This window comes from Amblyraja radiata, chromosome 1 (genome assembly GCF_010909765.2).
Source record: "Amblyraja radiata isolate CabotCenter1 chromosome 1, sAmbRad1.1.pri, whole genome shotgun sequence".
NCBI classification, from domain to species: Eukaryota; Metazoa; Chordata; class Chondrichthyes; order Rajiformes; family Rajidae; genus Amblyraja; species Amblyraja radiata.
The window spans coordinates 123420379-123439057 of record NC_045956.1 but is presented as its reverse complement, the minus strand read 5'-3'; the positions used below and the strand labels follow the sequence as shown (position 1 = coordinate 123439057).

The window sequence follows — 18679 nt, the reverse complement described above, 5'->3', positions numbered from 1 at the left end:
ATTCAGCTGCTGAGTCTCTAAACTCAGGAGAGCCTTCCCTCAACATCTCCCCTTATTTACATCCCTTTAAGTTCCTTCTTAGGCCCAATAATTTGGCCAGTTACAATTACATCACTTTATGTAGCTGCTAGGTGTTAAATGTGTTTTATTCATTCATTTTAGGAATCTAGCATCACTGGCAAGTTGAGTATTAATTGCACATTACAAACAGCCCTCAAGGTGGCAGTGTGTACTCCCCACAGTGCAGCAGTCTTCTAGTATTTGAACCAATTGTCAAATAAGGAATTGTGATATATTTCCAAGTTAGGATAGGTCTTTATCCTTTTTGGTGGTGGCAGTAATTAATGGGTTCAAGAGGGGCTGACTAACTGCCGTGCATTCTGTAATGCTCCTGATTTTCTTGGAAGCTTTTTTCTACGTTAAAGATGTTTTCTATGTAAGTGAAATTTACTGCCGCAACATAATTTTTACTTCAAGAAAGTCTTGTGTCTTCTATTTTCATTTCTGGAAGAAATTCATATATCTGATAGCACAAATGAGAAGGCTATCTTTGAAAAACAGAGGAAGCCTAGCTATTGTTGGTCAAAAAATTGTTTAATAGGCAATAATCTTACCTTTGCTTTAAAGCTAACTCACAGACGCATTTCAAATCTCTGCCAGTCTTAGGTAGCGGTTTCTTCATTGTGCAACTTGTAGGAATTAAGTTACCTTATTGGGCTTGGGAGGTAGATTAGCTATTGATTTTACCCCCCACTCAATTTCAACTAATTGTTTAAAATCAGGAACTGTATGCTGTGACATTTTTTCATCACTTAATGTCATTTCATACCGTCAATAAGTCACAACCATCCTTTATCGAACTGGAATATGAGAAGAAATAGAAATCAGCAGAAAACTTTGGCCAACGATTGGCCAGGTGGGCTGAGGAATGGTTGATGGAATTTAATGCAGAAAAATGTGAGATATTGCATTTTGGGAAGTCTAACATGGGCAGGATTTACACAGTGAATGGCAGAGCTCTGGGTTGGGTTGTAGAGCAGAGGGATCTGGGAGTGCAGGTGCATAGTTCCCTGAAGCTGCAGTCACAGGTAGATCGGGTGGTCAAAATGGCTTTTGGCATTTTAGCCTTCATCAGCTAGAGTACTGAGTATAGAAGTTGGGAGGTCATGTTACAGTTGTATAAGACGTTGGTGAGGCCATATTGAGAATATCGTGTTCAGTTCTGGGCACCATGTTATAGGAAACATGTTGTCAAGCTGGACAGGGTACAGAGAAGATTTATGAGGATGTTGCCAGGACTAGAGGGTCTGAGCTATAGATAGGGGTTGACCAGGCTGGGAATATATTCCTTACGGATATACGAATATATTCCGTAACTAGGCCGAAAATTCACAAAACGGACAGAAGAAAATCGCTTACTGGCAGACGCTAGTTGTAAGTGACGTCATCAGAAATCGACTCCGGTATTTTAAATGACCGGTAGACGTTACCCCAGAAGACTTCCTATAGTTCCTAAAGGATCTAAATCACCTCGGAAGAAACGCCCTGTGGAAAGTGAGGAAACCTCTGAAGAAGAAGCCTCGACTTCGAGTATGAAGCACCCCCTTGAAAAAGCAGCAAGACAACCTTTGGCGGAAGTTATCAGAGCTTTATTGGATGAGCAACTTGCGGTTGTAAAGTCGGACATCGCTGCTGGGAGAGCAGAAATCTGTGATAAGATCGATAAGGTAGATGTCCGCATAGAGGAGGTGAATTCCTTTCTGAAGGGGATAATTCAAAGGCTCGGAACTGATATCAGCCGTAAGTTGGAACCCATTCTCGCTACTTCAAAACAACATAGTGAAGCCATTCGAGAATTGGAAGCTGCTACTACCAAAAATGCTCAGACAACACACAGACTGTTGACTGAATTGGAACGTATTTCTGGGTAACTTGCCAAGGTGACTGAAAAATGTCTTGATCTTGAAGGACGTTTTAAACGCCAGAACTTAAGGATTGTTGGGGTGAAAGAAGGAATAGAACAGGGTAAAAGCCTTCGTGATTTTGCGGCTCAATTACTCCAAGATGTACTTAACCTGGATGAAAAACCCAAACTGGATCAGGCGCATAGAGCTCTGAGAGCCCGGCCAGGACCCACAGCTCAACCAAGGCAGCTGATTCTGAAGATACATCATTCCTACGTTTTAGAAGACATCATGAAAAAGTTGCCAACAACAGAAATCTGACCTTTGAAGGGGATAACATACGAATCTTCAGAGATTATCCAGCCGAAGTCGTCAAGAAAAGAGCACTCTTTACCAAGTCGAGAGTCATTCTGAGGGACATACCAGATCTCAGATACGGTCTACTGTATCCAGCCAAACTGAGAGTCACATATAAAGCGACAGAACACCTCTTTACAGATCCGGATAAAGCATTCAAGTTTGCCCAAGATATTGCGGATTCCGTCAAGGATAAGTAACTGTCTTATCGAGTTTATGTCATGATGCCAACCAAGAGGACCACACTGTATTTACACTGAATTTATACTGTGTCTTTAATTCATTCCAACTGTATCCACTTATACAGTAGAGTTGTAGAGAGAGAGAGAGAGAGAGAGGGAGAGGGAGAGGGAAGGAGAAGGAGTGAGGTAGTGTTAGAGAGAGTTAATGTAAGTGAGAGTTGTTTAGAGGAAGTTCTGGAACGTTTTGGGGAACTGGGGAGCGATGGGGGTAGATGAGAGGCATAGGGAGAGGGAGGGAGAGACAGAGAGTGCGGGTAAGTGCTGGGAAGTATTGAGCCAGTCTTGGCAAGTCTGGGGGAAGTTTCAGAGATTGAATTGGAATGTGTGGGAATGGTGGTGGGAGGCAGAGAGGGAGGGAGAGAGAGAGAGAGATTGCTTTGTCTATGTAAACATAGAAACATAGAAACATAGAAATTAGGTGCAGGAGTAGGCCATTCGGCCCTTCGAGCCTGCACCGCCATTCAATATGATCATGGCTGATCATCCAACTCAGTATCCCGTACCTGCCTTCTCTCCATACCCTCTGATCCCCTTAGCCACAAGGGCCACATCTAACTCCCTCTTAAATATAGCCAATGAACTGGCCTCGACTACCCTCTGTGGCAGAGAGTTCCAGAGATTCACCACTCTCTGTGTGAAAAAAGTTCTTCTCATCTCGGTTTTAAAGGATTTCCCCCTTATCCTTAAGCTGTGACCCCTTGTAATCAACAAGCTGCCACAAGCTCAGTGACTTTGAATCGGTTAATAGCTTAACATACTAATATTAGAAAGTTACGCAATAGGTTTTGTATATTAATCTAATATCCAATATTTAACTACCAAATGTATTGTATGCATTTATATTGTGTTTATACTTAATATGCTGCTATAAAGTTGGCGATACAAAGTCAGTTAATATGCCAAACAGAGAACTTGACAGATTGCGTGGCAGAGCGAGAGGGAACACAGTAGAGAAGGGGAGGGGTAGGGGTAGAGCAGTAGAGAGTTAGAGGTAGAGGGAGGGAGAGGGAGCGAGGGAGCACTAGGGGAGGGGTAGGGGTAGAGCAGTAGAGAGTTAGAGGTAGAGGGAGGGAGAGGGAGCGAGGGAGCTCTAGAGAGAGTCATCGTAAGTGAGAATTAGTTAGTGGAAGTTGTGGAAAGCTCAGGGAGTGTAGGGAGGGATGGGGGAAGGCGAGAGGGGCAGGGAGAGGTAAAGAGAGAGAGAGGGGTTGAGTAAGTGTTGGGAGGTATTGAGCAAGTTGTGGTAAGTTTTGGGGAAGTTTAGAGATTGCACCGGAATGTGTGGGAAAGGTGGTGGGAGGCAGAGAGAGGGAGAGAGAGGGAGAGGGAGAGGGAGAGGGAGAGGGAGAGGGAGAGGGAGAGGGAGAGGGAGAGGGAGAGGGAGAGGGAGAGGGAGAGGGAGAGGGAGAGGGAGAGGGAGAGGGGAGAGGGAGAGGGAGAGGGAGATGGAGAGGAGAGGGAGAGGGAGAGGGAGAGGGAGAGGGAGAGGGAGAGAGAGAGGCTGCTTTGTCTATGCAAACTGCATGTGGAATTAACAAGTTGCTATAAGTTCACCGACTTTGAATCGGTCAATAGCTTACATACTAATATTAGAAAGTCATGTAATAAGTCTTATATATTAACCTAAATATCCACTATTTAATTACCTTTTTAGTGTACAAAAAGATACTTAACCTCTTGGGAATATTGATCCCTTGATGAACTTATACATTGTTTTTTTATTCTGTTCTGTTCAGTGTTTTTTAACTCCTTAAGGAGCGGAGTTATTTGATATCAACATCTATGGAAGCTATCATGAATTACACCACCAATGGGTGGTATTCACTAGCAGCATTACTTTATGCTGCAATTTTCATTGTTTTTCTTTTTTCCCTTCTATTTTTTCGACGAAATAGCTTATCTATTCTTCTTAATGCACTTTTTTTTCTGGGAGATACCTCCAGGGGATAGGGAATAATGGAACAGGGCTCACCCATCCAGCAAGTAAAAGATTCATTTTAAATATTGTGTTGGACCATTTGAAGCAAAGGAAACCATGTAAGCTTTAAAATGAAAGACAACGCCACTAGGAAAATTGGAGAAATTACATTTTGTAGTTGGAACGTCAGGGACGTCAATGAGCCAATTAAACGGAGCAAGGTTTTAGCCCATTTAAAATCTATTAATACTGACATAATATTTTTACAGGAGACGCATCTCAAAAAGGGAGCTCATAACAGGCTGAAGGCTAGCTGGATTGGTCAATTATATCACTCTACTTTTCTTAACAAAGCAAGAGGCACTGCAATCCTAATTCGCAAAGGTACACCATTTAAACGCAAATCCACTATAGCCGATAAGGAAGGTAGGTACATTATAATATCTGGGGAATTACACTCAACCCCACTTACTATGGTGAACATCTATGCTCCTAATTTCGATAACCCACAATTTTTTAATAAAATATTTAATATAATTTCAGACTCCTGTCAGCAGAATCTGATAATTGGAGGAGACCTAAATTGTGTATTAGATCCATATTTGGATAAATCTTCACAGCAAACGAGAAATACTTCAAAATCAAAATCCAGTGAACTTTTAAATACTTACATAAAAAACACAAACTTAACCGATGTATGGAGGATCGCCAACCCATCCGGAAATAAGAATACTCTTTTTATTCAGGTGTTCACAAAATGTATACACAAATTGATTATTTTCTAGTGGACTCAAAACTTAACCCTTTTACATTCAATCCCAAATACCATAATACCATCATTTCTGACCATTGTGGATTTAATCCACAAATACTAACTGAGCCAAGTTGTTGTGACTACTTGAAGCAACAGATGGAATTATTCTATGAGACAAATGACACACCCGGTATTTTGGCTACATTATTGTGGGAATCTTTCAAGGCCTTTATCAGAGGCTGCATTATCTCATACCAAGCTTTTCAAAACAAAAAAAAACAGGTTGGAACAATTGGAATTAGAAAAACAGATTAAACAGCTTGACTCAGAAAATGCGATTGATCCAACTAACATAATAAGATAGCAGCATTAAAATTTAAATTAAATCAGATCCTCTCGGCAAAAGTTATTAAGATATTTCAATACACTAAGTTAAAAAATGTCAAATTTGGTGATAAACCGCATCAACTTCTGGCACGCCAACTGAGAAAAATTGAAAAAGTTCATACTATTCAAAAAATTAGATCAGAAAAAGGAGAGCTGCTCACACTTCCCAAAGTCATTAATGAAAGATTCCTAAAATTCTATCAAAATCTATATGCATCAAAAACATCAGCCGACTCTGCAAAGATCAAAAACTCTCTTGACAATTGCAACCTCCCATCACTTAATGAGGAGGAACGAGAAGAATTAGGTGCTGAGATTACAATAAATGATATTGAAGAGACTAGCAAATCACTGAAAAGTGGGAAAACGCCAAGTCCAGATGAGTTCAGTAATGAATTCTACAAAAAATTCAATGATTTAATTTCCCCATGTTTAAGAGCCCTTTATATACATGCTTTTAAAGAACAGACCTTACCACAAACCCTTGCTGAATCAACCATTACATTGATACCTAAAAAAGATAAAAATCTTGAAGAGCCTGGATCACATAGAGCAATAGCTCTTCTAATGATAAGAAAATATTAGCCAAGACTTTGGCAAGAAGACTATGTCTGTACATTAGTAAATTAATACATTCAGACCAAACTGGGTTTATACCCAAGCGACATTCGTTTAATAATGAGACGCCTGTTTAATATAATGTATTCACACAGAACGATAAATTAAGATTTAACAATTATTTCTTTAGATGCAGAAAAAGCTTTTGACCAAGTAGAATGGGCCTATCTCTTTAGTGTTGGAAACATTCCAATTAGGAGAAAATTTCAATTCATGTGTAAAGCTGTTATATAACAACTCGACAGCCAGAATATTGACTCATCAAATTCTGTCACCTAAATTTCAATTATCCAGGGGTAATAGACAAGGATGTGCCCTTTCACCAATGTTATTTGTTATTTGCCTTAACCATAGAACCCTTAGCAGAAAACATCAGAGTACATTTGGGTATTCATGGATACAATACTAAACATACCAATAACAAGATTTTGTTATATGCAGACAATGTACTCTTATACATCACCAACTCCCAAGTTAGTATCCCAAATGTATTAAACCTTATAGAACAATTTGGTTCCTTTTCAGGGTATAGAATAAACTGGAATAAAAGTGAAACTATGCCAATAAAATCTCAAGACCCTTCACAACTTCAAAAATGTCCTTTTAGAATTGTTATTGAAAAATGTAGATACCTTGCAAAATCTCCTCATGTTATGCTTACTTTGAGGACGTTCTCTGCCCTCCAACAGTAGATGTGTGAGACCCTCTCTCGCTCCTCCCCTCTATGATTTCTGCCCAAAGGGTCCCGACCTGAAATGTCATCTATCCACGTTCTGCAGAGATGCTGCCTGACCTGCCGAGTTACCCCAGCACTTTGTTTCCCGAAGAATAAATATATATTTAAATTATATTTGCAAAATAAGAGAGTTAGTAAGGCAAAGATGACGGACATCAGATCCTGATTTAGCTATTTACCTCTCCCTATTTAGCTGACTGATCATCCTCTTCGTATACCTCATGAGTTTGAGTCTACATGCTTGTGATGCTGCTGCAAGTAAGACTTTTCATTGCACCTGTATCTCACCATACTCGTGTGTCTGACAATAAACTCAACTTCTTGATTATTACGGGTATCAGAGGTTATGGGGAGAAGGCAGGAGAATGGGGTTAGGAGGGATAGATAGATCAGTCATGATTGAATGGTGGAGTAGACTTGATGGGCCGAATAGCCTCATTCTATCCTATCCCTTAAGAACTTTGTACTGCTCCTGATACTTTGTACTGCTCCGAATAGCCTAATTCTACTCCTATCCCTTAGGAACTTTGTACTTTCCATCCGAGCCTTTACATATCCTCTCTGACCAATCATGACTATTTAGCCAAGGACTGAGCCTCCCTAAATGAAGAATATATCTCCCAACCTCATCTCAAGCATTTCCCCAGCTTTGTCACAATTCCTGACATCTGCCTGAATCAATACTGTGTTATGTTGAAGGCAAAATTAAAAGTTGACTGTGTTAAGTAATTGCAAGGTAGTGTACTCAGGGCAAAACATGTGTTCTTTGCTACCATCTAACGTATTTCTATGATAGTGCAATCTGCCATGATTACCATGACAACCAGCTATTGCTCGATCATGCATTATTAGAAGAACAAGTGCTGGAAATTCAAAACAGATCTGACAACACTTTCAAAAATAAAATACATATTTGGGAGGGAGGGAGAAAAAAGAGAAGGGGATTGTTAGTTCACAGGGAGGTGGGGGGGGGGGGGGGGATTCTCCAATTTCAGGTAACTAACCAACCTCACCTTCCCTTCTCTCTCCCCCTCCCCCTTTATCCCTTCTCTCTCCCCTTTCCTTCCTGTGCCTCACTGGACATGCACCCATTTTTCCCTTCCCCTCCCCTGGCTACTGACCTGCAGAAGACTTCAACAGGTACAGTGAAAAATGAACTGATGCTGATGTGAAAAATGATGCTGAATTATGAGAATGTTCCTCAAGACACCCAAATATTACCAATTAAGTTAGAGAAAGAGATTGGAAGAATGCTACTGAAATTCTCCCCATGTATCTTTTTGCTATTGTTAAGTTTTTCCTCTATTTCGAGTTTACAAGATTTTTCTTCTCGACTATAACAAATGGAAAATTCATGAGGCGGCAATCTCAGAGGCTCGTTACACAGAGGTTTGAGAGTTTCTACCTTGCTGCAGAAAGAGCAGGGGGGAAACTGTCCTGAATTCTTCTGTAGTTGCTCAACATCCTTTTATATATTCAATGCCTGGAAAGGAATCACAACTCCACCCAGGGTTTGCCAAATGGACAACTCAGAATAAGAAAAGGTTTTTCTGAAGTGAATTTTCTTCACCAATCAGCTAAGAATGCATATGATGAACCAGGTGCACGGGAATACAATCAAGATGTCCAAAGACTCTCTAATAACAAACAGAAATAGCCATCAGCTGACACTCGAAAATTAGGCCAGCTGAACAGATACAATGCAATGACAAATTTAAATGGAAGCGAGCTTTGAAAAATAAAAGGAACCCCCCCCCCCATTTGTTTTTCCTTTCGTGAAACTGTAGGCACTAAGTGAAACTTGAATTTCACAATTTTCAGCAGAATGCAGACCTATATATTGTGTTAAAGGTAAAACATGGAAAAATCTGTAATTTTTATTTATAGATTATTTTAAATAATTTTTGGTGACGTTGTATAGTCGGCAAGACACCAAGCTCTGAAATTCCCTTCCTAAATCTGACCAGCCATATTTTGCTGGCCATTTGGCCAAAGTTATGTGACTTCGAACCAAATTGTATTTAATAATTATCATGTGAAGAATTGGACATTTTCCTAAAGAACTTACAAATTGTACAGTTTCTACACATATAATATATGTAGATGTTATTTTAACCAGAGTCTTCTAGGAGTTGCCTATTAAAAGCGTGTTTGTGAACATATGTCATAATTTTAGAAATCATATGCAGATTGGATAAACTGCAAATTAAAACCTTCTCCAGTAACAGCTTTGCACCTCTTCATTATAATAAACATTACAAAAATGTGTAATACAATTAAGAATGACCTAATGCACACTGATTCTTTTCCTAGTTTGTGAAACACTTTTAAGTAATAATAATCTCTAGTACAATCTTGAACCGTAGAATATAGATGAACTGAAATACACTTAAAAAACTCATCTTAAATATTCATTATTTTTAAAGTTCTCAAATAACTCAGAGAATCAGAGGTGTCAACTGAACTGACTGTCCATGTTTCTCTTCCAGACTATAAACATTTAGTTTAAAAAGGCATCTCTTTTAACAAAATCCCTTCAGAATTTATCCTCATTGCAATCATTTCCAGTCAAAAACCAACAAATGAAGACTTTATCTCTATACAAGCCTACTTCAAATGACACAAATCATTTTGTCTTCAAACCACAGGATCTATATGCAAAAAAAATTATGATTATGAAATATAAAATTTGTGCAGAACTTCAAAATACAATGGATTTGAAGAGTGGGACTAGTTGCATCTAAGAGGAGGCCCACACACAATGGCTCCCTTCTGTGCTGTAAACCTCTATTTTTAAGCTACATCTGATCTTAAAAGAAAAATTATCAATTCTCTTTTGTCTAGATCTCAAAACACATTTCTTTTGCTAACATTCACTTCTTACTTATTTTCTTTCTCAGCTTCAGGTTTTCTTGTAACTTGTCCAAGTTGTTTACAATGGATACGGATGACGTGTTCACAGATTTCTGGTGATAATAATTCACAGAAATGATATTCCTCTATTTTTAAGTCTTCCACCTTTTTCAGAATGTAAGATATGCCAACATATTGGATGACCTTTAGCAAATACACTATAATTTATCAACACGGCATGTAAATGGCTGGAAAAGTCATGAGTCTCATTTAATTAAATAGGTAACAGTAAGAACCTTTCAGATGTGAACTACATTCTACCGATCTCTTCATGAAAATGATGGACAGAATGTCACTTGGTATAATTTGCATTGAAACTAATAAGCAGCTAAAAACAAATTCACCTGTGAAAGTTGGCTTAGCCATGGGTGGTTGGTTACACAATGGTGAGCGCCTGAGTAAAAATAAAAATGGAAAGTTAGATAATCTAGCAAAGTTCTTCACTGAAGTGCAAGAATACTATCAGTCATCTGGTAGATCTTGCTTTTGACCTTTCTATCCAAGGATGCTCCTATCAACAGATTTGCACAATGTATACATATATATATGGCCAAACATGCTAAAAGTTCAATTTAAATATTTTAAAATTTAAAATTTCACTTTTCAACTTTGTTTTACTTAATTATCAGTCACTGTATAATTGGTTAAACATGCAAACTGTTCTATTAAAATATATCTTAAATTAAAATATAGTACTTTTCAACATTTTGTATACAATCACCAGTTACTGCATAAATGGTTAACAATAAAACTTGAATTAAAACAAAAACAAAAACAATACAATACGCAGTAGGTACGCCAGAATATGTGGCGGGAGAAACAAAATCAACATTACGGGTCAAACTAATTTTTAATGTATGCATAAAATTGAGATTTTTCTTAATCCTAATCATTAACAAAATTTCATGCCCTCCTTTGGCCCACCTGATTCCCTGTTTGAATTCTTCCCTGCATTCAATATATTCATTAGGCCCAGTCTAGCATCCATTTCAAGGGGACCACAATATAAAAGCAAGGATGTAATGTTGAGGCTAATATATAGAAACATAGAAAATAGGTGCAGGAGTAGGCCATTCGGCCCTTCGAGCCTGCACCGCCATTCAATATGATCATGGCTGATCATCCAACTCAGTATCCCATACCTGCCTTCTCTCCATACCCTCCTGATCCCTTTAGCCACAAGGGCCACATCTAACATCTAAATATAGCCAATGAACTGGCCTCAACTACCTTCTGTGGCAGAGAATTCCACAGATTCACCACTCTCTGTGTGAAAAATGTTTTTCTCATCTCGGTCCTAAAAGACTTCCCTCTTATACTTAAACTGTATATAGACAATAGACAATAGGTGCAGGAGTAGGCCATTCGCCCCTTCGAGCCAGCACCGCCATTCAATGTGATCATGGCTCATCATCCACAATCAGTACCCCGTTCCTGCCATCTCCCCATATCCCCTGACTCCGCTATCTTAAAGAGCTCTATCTAATTCTCTCTTGAAAGCATCCAAAGAACTGGCCTCCACCACCCTCTGAGGCAGAGAATTCCACAGACTCACAACTCTCTGTGCTGAATGCTCATATTCCGAATATTGTGAGCAGGTTTGGGCCCCATATCTGAGGAAGGGTGGGCTGGGTTTGGAAAGGGTCCTGAAGAGCTTTACAAGAATGATTCTGGGGATGATTGGAGGAACATTTAATGGCTTTGGAGCTCCAATACTTGTTGGAGCTTCAAAGAATGAGGGGGGATCATATTGAAACCTGATACCGGATAATGAAAGGCCAGGATAGAGAACCAGAGGGCACAGCCTCAGGATAAAAGGATGTACGTTTAGAATGGAGACCAAGCGGAATTTCCATAGTCAAAGGGTGGTGAATCTGTGGAATCCATTTCCACAGATGGGTGTGGTGGCCAAGACATTGGGTATTTTTAAGGCAGAGAGGTTCTAGAGATTGATAGATTCTAGGAATGGTTTCAAAGGTTACGGGAAGAAGGCAGAAGAATGGGGTTGAGAGGGAAAGAATAATCAGCCATAATTGAATAGCAGGATAGACTAGATGGCTGAATGGCCTAATTCTGCTCTTATGTCTTATGGTCTAATTTAAGCTTCCTAAACATTACATATGCTTCTTTTTTCTTTTTTCTTTTTGACTAAATTGACAACATCTTTCGTCAACCAAGGTTGCTGAACCTTGCCATCCTTGTTTTTCTTCCTGACTGGAATTCTTGTATTTAATTCGAATCAGCTGACCTCTAAACAACTCCCACGTCACATGTTGACTTACACAATAACAGCTGTGCCCGATCCCAAGTTTCTGCCTAATAATGTTGTAATTTGTCTTTCACTAATTAAGCACTCCCCACCCACCCCAAACCCCCTCCACCCCTCTTAGGTTCAGGATTACTCATTCATGACTCGCCATGCTTTGTCTAGCCACTTCACTCTTTTAGCTTTCTTTCTCCCCACCCCTACTATCTGAAGGAGCCCAACCTGAAACATCACCTATCCATCTTTCCTGGGATGCGGCCTGACCCGCATTTTGGGTCTTTCGGTGGAACAGTCAAAAGTGTTTAATTGTCATATGTACCAAAATGGAACAATGGCATTCTTACTTGCAGCAAAATAACAGGTTTGTAAACACAGTATTCAGCAGATAACATTTATAAGTTATATAATAGATGTCCCTAGTGCAGCCAAAGTGGTTCAGAGTTCGAAGCTTAGTTGGTATTTGTAGTGTTCAATAGCCTGATGATTGTTAGGAAGAAACTGTTCCTGCACCTGGAGGTCATGGTTTTCAGACTCCTATACTTTCTCCTCGATGGCAGGAGTGAAATGATAGTGCGGCCAGGGTGGTGTGGGTTCTTCCAGAAATATTAATTGGCACTTGAGAATGCAGAGAGGAAGCAAGTATGAAGTTCAAGAACCATCATGAGTGGATGTGAACAGCTAAAGGATATTATTCAAATATTGATGATACTTGAGAAAATGCTCAAACTGAACATGAATATTCATCTTGGTGATTAATATCTGATGAAGAAATTCCATTAGCTCTGACTAATCTCTGAAATTCGATGGAAGGTAAAATAATAATACAACACCAAGATGCAGTACATATGAATAGTTTAAACTAGGTGATAAATCAGGGAAGAGGAATAATTTTATTTCAGCTGATAATGAACTATCTAGATACTAGATTCTAACATAACTAGATTCTAACATATAGGATGAAACGCTGTAAAAATTGGAAAAAACATAAGCTGGCAAGCGGCAGGCAATGTGTGTGGGAAAGAACTACAGATGTTGGTTTAAGTCGAAGATAGACACAAAATGCTGCAGTAACTCTTATCTCTTAGTAACCCTGGAGTAACTCAGGCTTGTATTCACTGGAGTTTAGAAGGATGAGGGGATCTTATAGAAACATATAAAATTATATAAGGACTGGACAAGCTAGATGCAGGAAAAATGTTCCCAATGTTGGGCGAGTCCAGAACCAGGGGCCACAGTCTTAGAATAAAGCGGAGGTCATTTAAGACTGAGGTGAGAAAAAACTTTTTCACCCAGAGAGTTGTGAATTTATGGAATTCCCTGCCACAGAGGGCAGTGGAGGCCAAGTCACTGGATGGATTTAAGAGAGAGTTAGATAGAGCTCTAGGGGCTAGTGGAGTCAAGGGATATGGGGAGAAGGCAGGCACGGGTTACTGATAGGGGACGATCAGCCATGATCACAATGAATGGCGGTGCTGGCTCAAAGGGCCAAATGGCCTCCTCCTGCACCTATTTTCTATGTTTCTATATAACTCAGCGGGACTGGCAGTATTTCTGGAGAGAAAGAATGGCTTGAGGTTTCGGGTTGAGACGTCTTAAGACTGAAGAAGGGTGTAGACCCGAAATGTCACCCATTCCTTCTCTCCACAGATGCTGCCTGGCCCGCTGAGTTACTCCAGCATTTTTGTGTCTATAAGCAACAGGCAATGCACATGGGTCAGGCAGCATCTCAGGAGAACATGGATGTTCTATCCTTCCTCCCTTTCACCCCCACACGCTCCCCTTCCCTCCTCTGAGCTCCATCTGGCCACCAATCCATTTCTTCCATTCAGCCCCACTACTTTCCTCTATCTGGCTTTAAAATCAACAACTCTTCAAACCTGTCGCACACCTTCCTTTCTTATCTTTTGCCTTTGTTACAACCAGCTGCTTATCAACCCCCTGTTTAAAGGGTAATTTTTTCACACAACGTGTGGTGGGGTATGGAACGAGCTGCCAGAGGAGGTAGTTGAGGCAGGGACTATCACAACGTTTAAGAAACAAGGTACATCGATAGGACCAGTTTGAAGGGATATGGGCCAAAAGCTCCAGGTGGGACTAGTGTAACTGGGACATGTTGGCCAAAAGGCCTGTTTCCACTCTGTATCACTCTATGACCTGACAAATCCCTGATGATGTGCCAACATTGGGAGAGCTGTCCCACAGAATAATTCAGCAACATTCTGACATTATAATACCCACAGGCACCTCAATCACTCCCTGTGGAAATGTGTTCCCACATCACCAGAAGGGATTATAGTTCTTCTTAATACAAGTTCAATTCTCTATGAAGTCACATGGCACTAGATCAATAACCCTCCAGTTGATTATTACCTGCTCCCTTTCCTCATTGGTGGAATCTAGCTCTGGAGGAATTGTATATTATTGGCCACTATCTTCACACTGAGGACATCTTTCATTGCATTGTGTAGTGTTACTACGGTTCTGAAAATGCAGATTCTAAACCTGCCCAGCACTCAAATAATATGGAAAATTTGGGGAATACTCAACTGGACAGGCAGCATCACTGAAGAGAGAAACTGAGTTAACATTTCTGGTCAATGACCACTCATCAAAATTGAACAATGATTGACTTGAGATGTTAGTTCAGTTTCTCTCCCCAGTTGTCATCAAGGGAGAAGTATCTCTACCCGACTTCAATCAGATGTACTGAGTCAGTAAAGCATCATCTCCAATATCTTGAGGTCCTCAGATCGCAGTCATCAGCCAATCTATTGCCTTACCAGCGAGACCCAAAATGTATGGAAGACTGATGTTTACTATTTAATCTCTATCAGGTCTCACCACAACCGCTGAAGCTCCAAATATAACAACCCAACCTCTCCTTATAGCTATAAATCTATTCCAGAAATGTCGGCTATCCATGTTATTTAGAGATGCTGCCTGACCTGTTGACTCCAGCATTTTGTGTCCTTTTCAGAATTAAGGATTTATGGATAAAGCACAAGTTAAGGAGTCTAACTTGGTTTCCCAATAAAGGCCAGCACTTATTGTCCATCCTAATGGAGCGCACATGTCAAAAATAATTTAATATACTGCAAGAAAAAATATATTTATGGAAAGATGAAAAAAATATAGCATAAGAACAGGCACTTCAGATCATAATATCTGTGCTGACCATGATTCCAAGTTAAACTAACCCTGTCTGTTTGCATATGATCCATGTTCCCCCCATCCTTGCATGTTCATGTGCCTGCCTAGATGCCTCTTGAACTCCACATTAATGTCTGCTTTCACCACCACCCCTGACAATGGCTCTAGGCACCTATCACTTAAGGGGCTGTCCCACTTGGGCAACCTAACTGGCGAGTTTAGAAGAGTTTAGGAGAGTTTGAAAAAATGTCATGTTGAAGACCTCCTTCGACTATGTAGAAGATCTCCTTCGACACCTCCTTCGACTATGTTGAAGACGAGCTTCGACTAGCTACGACTAACTTCGGGAAAATTGGACACCGAATAGTGGAGAGTGAAGACGACCTCCTTCGATCTCCTTCGACCTCCCTTCGACTATGATGAAGACTATCCACGACTACCCTTGATTACCTACGACTAACATGCCGACCTTCTACTACCTACTACGACTAAACCTACGAATAAAAAAAGTATCGATTTTTTCCATGGCGACCTTTTTTTACTCGTGGACATTTTTCGACATGTTGAAAAATATGCCACAACCTAGCTGGGGCCTCGAGTACACGGGGACTACTCTCGAGCATCTCCCTGTTGGATTGCAACCTTGTCATGGTCAGGGAGCTTGTGTGTCTCAGTAACCCCTAGAGTTATGCCAGCGGGAGATTCGTCTCCTGTTAGGGTCTCCCATGCTGGACAGGTCGAAGGGTAGAGGCGAGATGAAGAGCAATCCACTGGTCCTCCAAGTTGGGGGTTGAGCACAGGGCTAACAACCCTGTCTCGTAAAACAAATATGTTACGAAAACAGCAACTGAAGGAATCAACAAGGAGTGGAGGACCCTCGTTGCTGCCATACATGCCAGGAGGCATAATAGGCAGTACGTAAGTAAGTAAGTACTCTTGAGCATGAAGGAGAGTTACAAAGACCTTCTACAACCTCGTGTCGACCATGCTGTGAGTATGAGTCGACGGCAAACTCGCCAGAACTTGCGGATTAGGTCGCCCAAGTGGGACAGCCCCTTTATAGCCCCACACAACTCCTTTAAACTATCCACCTCTCACCTTAAAGCTGTGCCTCTGGCGTTTGACATGTCTACCCAAGGGAACAAACTCTGACTATCTATTCTATTTTTAATGCTCTGAAGCTGAGGAGTAACCTTTGAGATTTATAACATCATGAGGAACATAGAAAGGATAGTCAGAGACATTTTCCCAGGGCAGGAGACTCCAGAACTAGAGGGCACAGGTTATAAGGTGAGAAGTTTAGATTAGTTTATTATTATTGTCAGTTGAAAGGTTTTTTGTTACAAGGGAGAAATGGAAATCTGAGTGCTAGGATTTTCACCATTGAAAATATTTCACTTTTTAAGTAACTACCTGCATACCTTTTTCAGAAGGCATTTGTCAAGATGCCAAACAAAAGTCTGATTCGCAAAATAAAAGCTCATGTACTAGGTAAAGTGTGTTCGCAAGGATTAATGATTCTTTATTGTGTAAAAGACCACGAGTATCAGAATAAGCAGGTCTTTTCAATGCTGGAAGGATGTAACTAGCATCTATGTAGGTTTTTTTAATGATAATCCAGTGTGATTTATTGTCATCACAAATTATATTATACTTTTAATCCATTTTAATTTACATTATGGAATTTCAAAGAACTGCGGATGCTGGTTTACAAAAAAAGGAACAAAGTATGAGAGTAACAGCAGGCCAGGCAGCATCTTAGGAGAACGGATAGCTGAACTTGGATTGGTCCATTCTTCAGACCCTGAACAGATAATCAATTTGAAGAAGTCCCGACCATAAACGTCTCATATCCACGTTCTCCAAAGAATTTTACATATTTCTGTAGAGTTTTATCCCATGGATTCAGAAATTGCGTCATCTGAAAAATTTGTGCTTTATTTCTTGAGATATTTATGAAAATGCTCACAAATCTGAAATATCTTTGAAAATAAAGGGGCTGATGACATCACAATGGGTCTGCATCTCGCGGCCTGCGCAATGTTCCACGCGCTGCGAGTGACGTCACACCCCCCCCCCCCCACCCCCCGTACATGGGCCCTGGAGCCTGCGGCCGCCAGCCGGGATCATTGCGTTCGGGAACCAGCCCTACCCTGTGACGACCCCTCCCCCCCCCCGGGCTCTGGATTGAAGCCGCTGAACATGCAGTTCTTTAGTTGACCCGAGCCCTGTTGCCTGCTCCTTGCACCCTTCCTCCTCTCCCCCCTCTTCCTCGCCCCCCTTCCTCCTCCTCCTCCTCCTCCTCCTCCTCCTCCTCCTCCTCCTCCTCCTCCTCCTCCTCCTCCTCCTCCTCCTCCTCCTCCTCCTCCTCCCCTCCTCCTCCTCCTTGTCCTCTCCCCCCTCCTCCTCCTCCTCTCCCCCCTCCTCCTCATCCTCTCCCCCACTCCTCTATCCTCCTCCTCTCTCCTCTCCCCTCCGGTCCCCTCCTCTCCACCGGCCTCTCCCCCTCCTTTAACCTCCTCCCCCCTCTTTCCCCCCTCCCTTTCTCTCCCCCCCCTCCCTTCCCCCACCTCTCTCTCTCTGCCCCTCTCTCCTCTCTCTGCCCCCTCCTCTCTCTCTCTCTCTCTCTCTCTCTCTCTCTCTCTCTCTCTCTCTCTCTCTCCCCTTTCTCCTCTCTCTCTGCCCCCCCTTTTCTCCCTCTCTCTCTCTGTGCCCCTTTCTCTCTCTCTGCCTCTCTCCGCCGCTCTCTCCCTCTCTGCCTATCTCTCTCTCTCTCTCTGTCTATCTCTCTCGCTGCCCCTCTCTCTCTCTCTGCCCCTTTCGCTATCTCTCTGCCCCTCTCTCTCTCTGCCTCGCTCTCTCTCTGCCTCTCTCTCTCTCTCTGCCCCTCTCTCATGAGTGGATAGGGCGGGGATGGGGTAAAAGGAGCGAATTAATAATATTAATATAATATCAAGGGAGGTGGTTAGTGTGTGTGCGTATGAGGGGTGGTTATTGTGTGTGTGACGCCGCAGCCCCCCCCCCCCCCACCCCGTTGAGTGGACGGGACCCAACGGGTCCCACTTGGTCTAGTATACCATAAAAATATAAACAATAACAGAAACTCCATGGATGAAATAACTTTTTCTACAAGTAAAACGTCATGGCATCAGGATTTAAAACTGGCATTAGCTTATGCTATACGACTGCCACCTAGTGAAACAAAAGGCTTACTTGCTACTGGATGCTCGATCTTGCAGGTTGGTTAGTGTAGCAAAGTTGTTTCTTACAGTGCGTAGGCTCGCAAGCACCTAATGAGAAAAAAAGATGATTGTTGGTATGAAGGAAACAGAGTCTTTAAACATTTTAAAATATAATTTTACATATTGTGATCTGCTGAGAGCCTCTGTTCTACAAATTAATTTCAGCATTTACGCAGGATAACAAATTAAGAA

General features: G+C 41.3%; 1 protein-coding gene across 4 annotated transcripts in view; it reads right to left on the bottom strand.

Moving 5' to 3' along the window:
• Window positions 1–18679, bottom strand: part of LOC116978833 (cAMP-specific 3',5'-cyclic phosphodiesterase 4D-like) — a 724969-nt gene that overhangs the window by 118893 nt on the left and 587397 nt on the right. For all 4 annotated transcript variants that reach the window (XM_033030092.1, XM_033030093.1, XM_033030107.1 and 1 more), the window contains 2 exons: window positions 18459–18535; window positions 10174–10223 (listed from right to left, as the gene is read on the bottom strand). In XM_033030092.1, the coding sequence (XP_032885983.1) occupies window positions 10174–10223; window positions 18459–18535 (127 nt within the window). The remainder of the gene's footprint in view (window positions 1–10173; window positions 10224–18458; window positions 18536–18679) is intronic.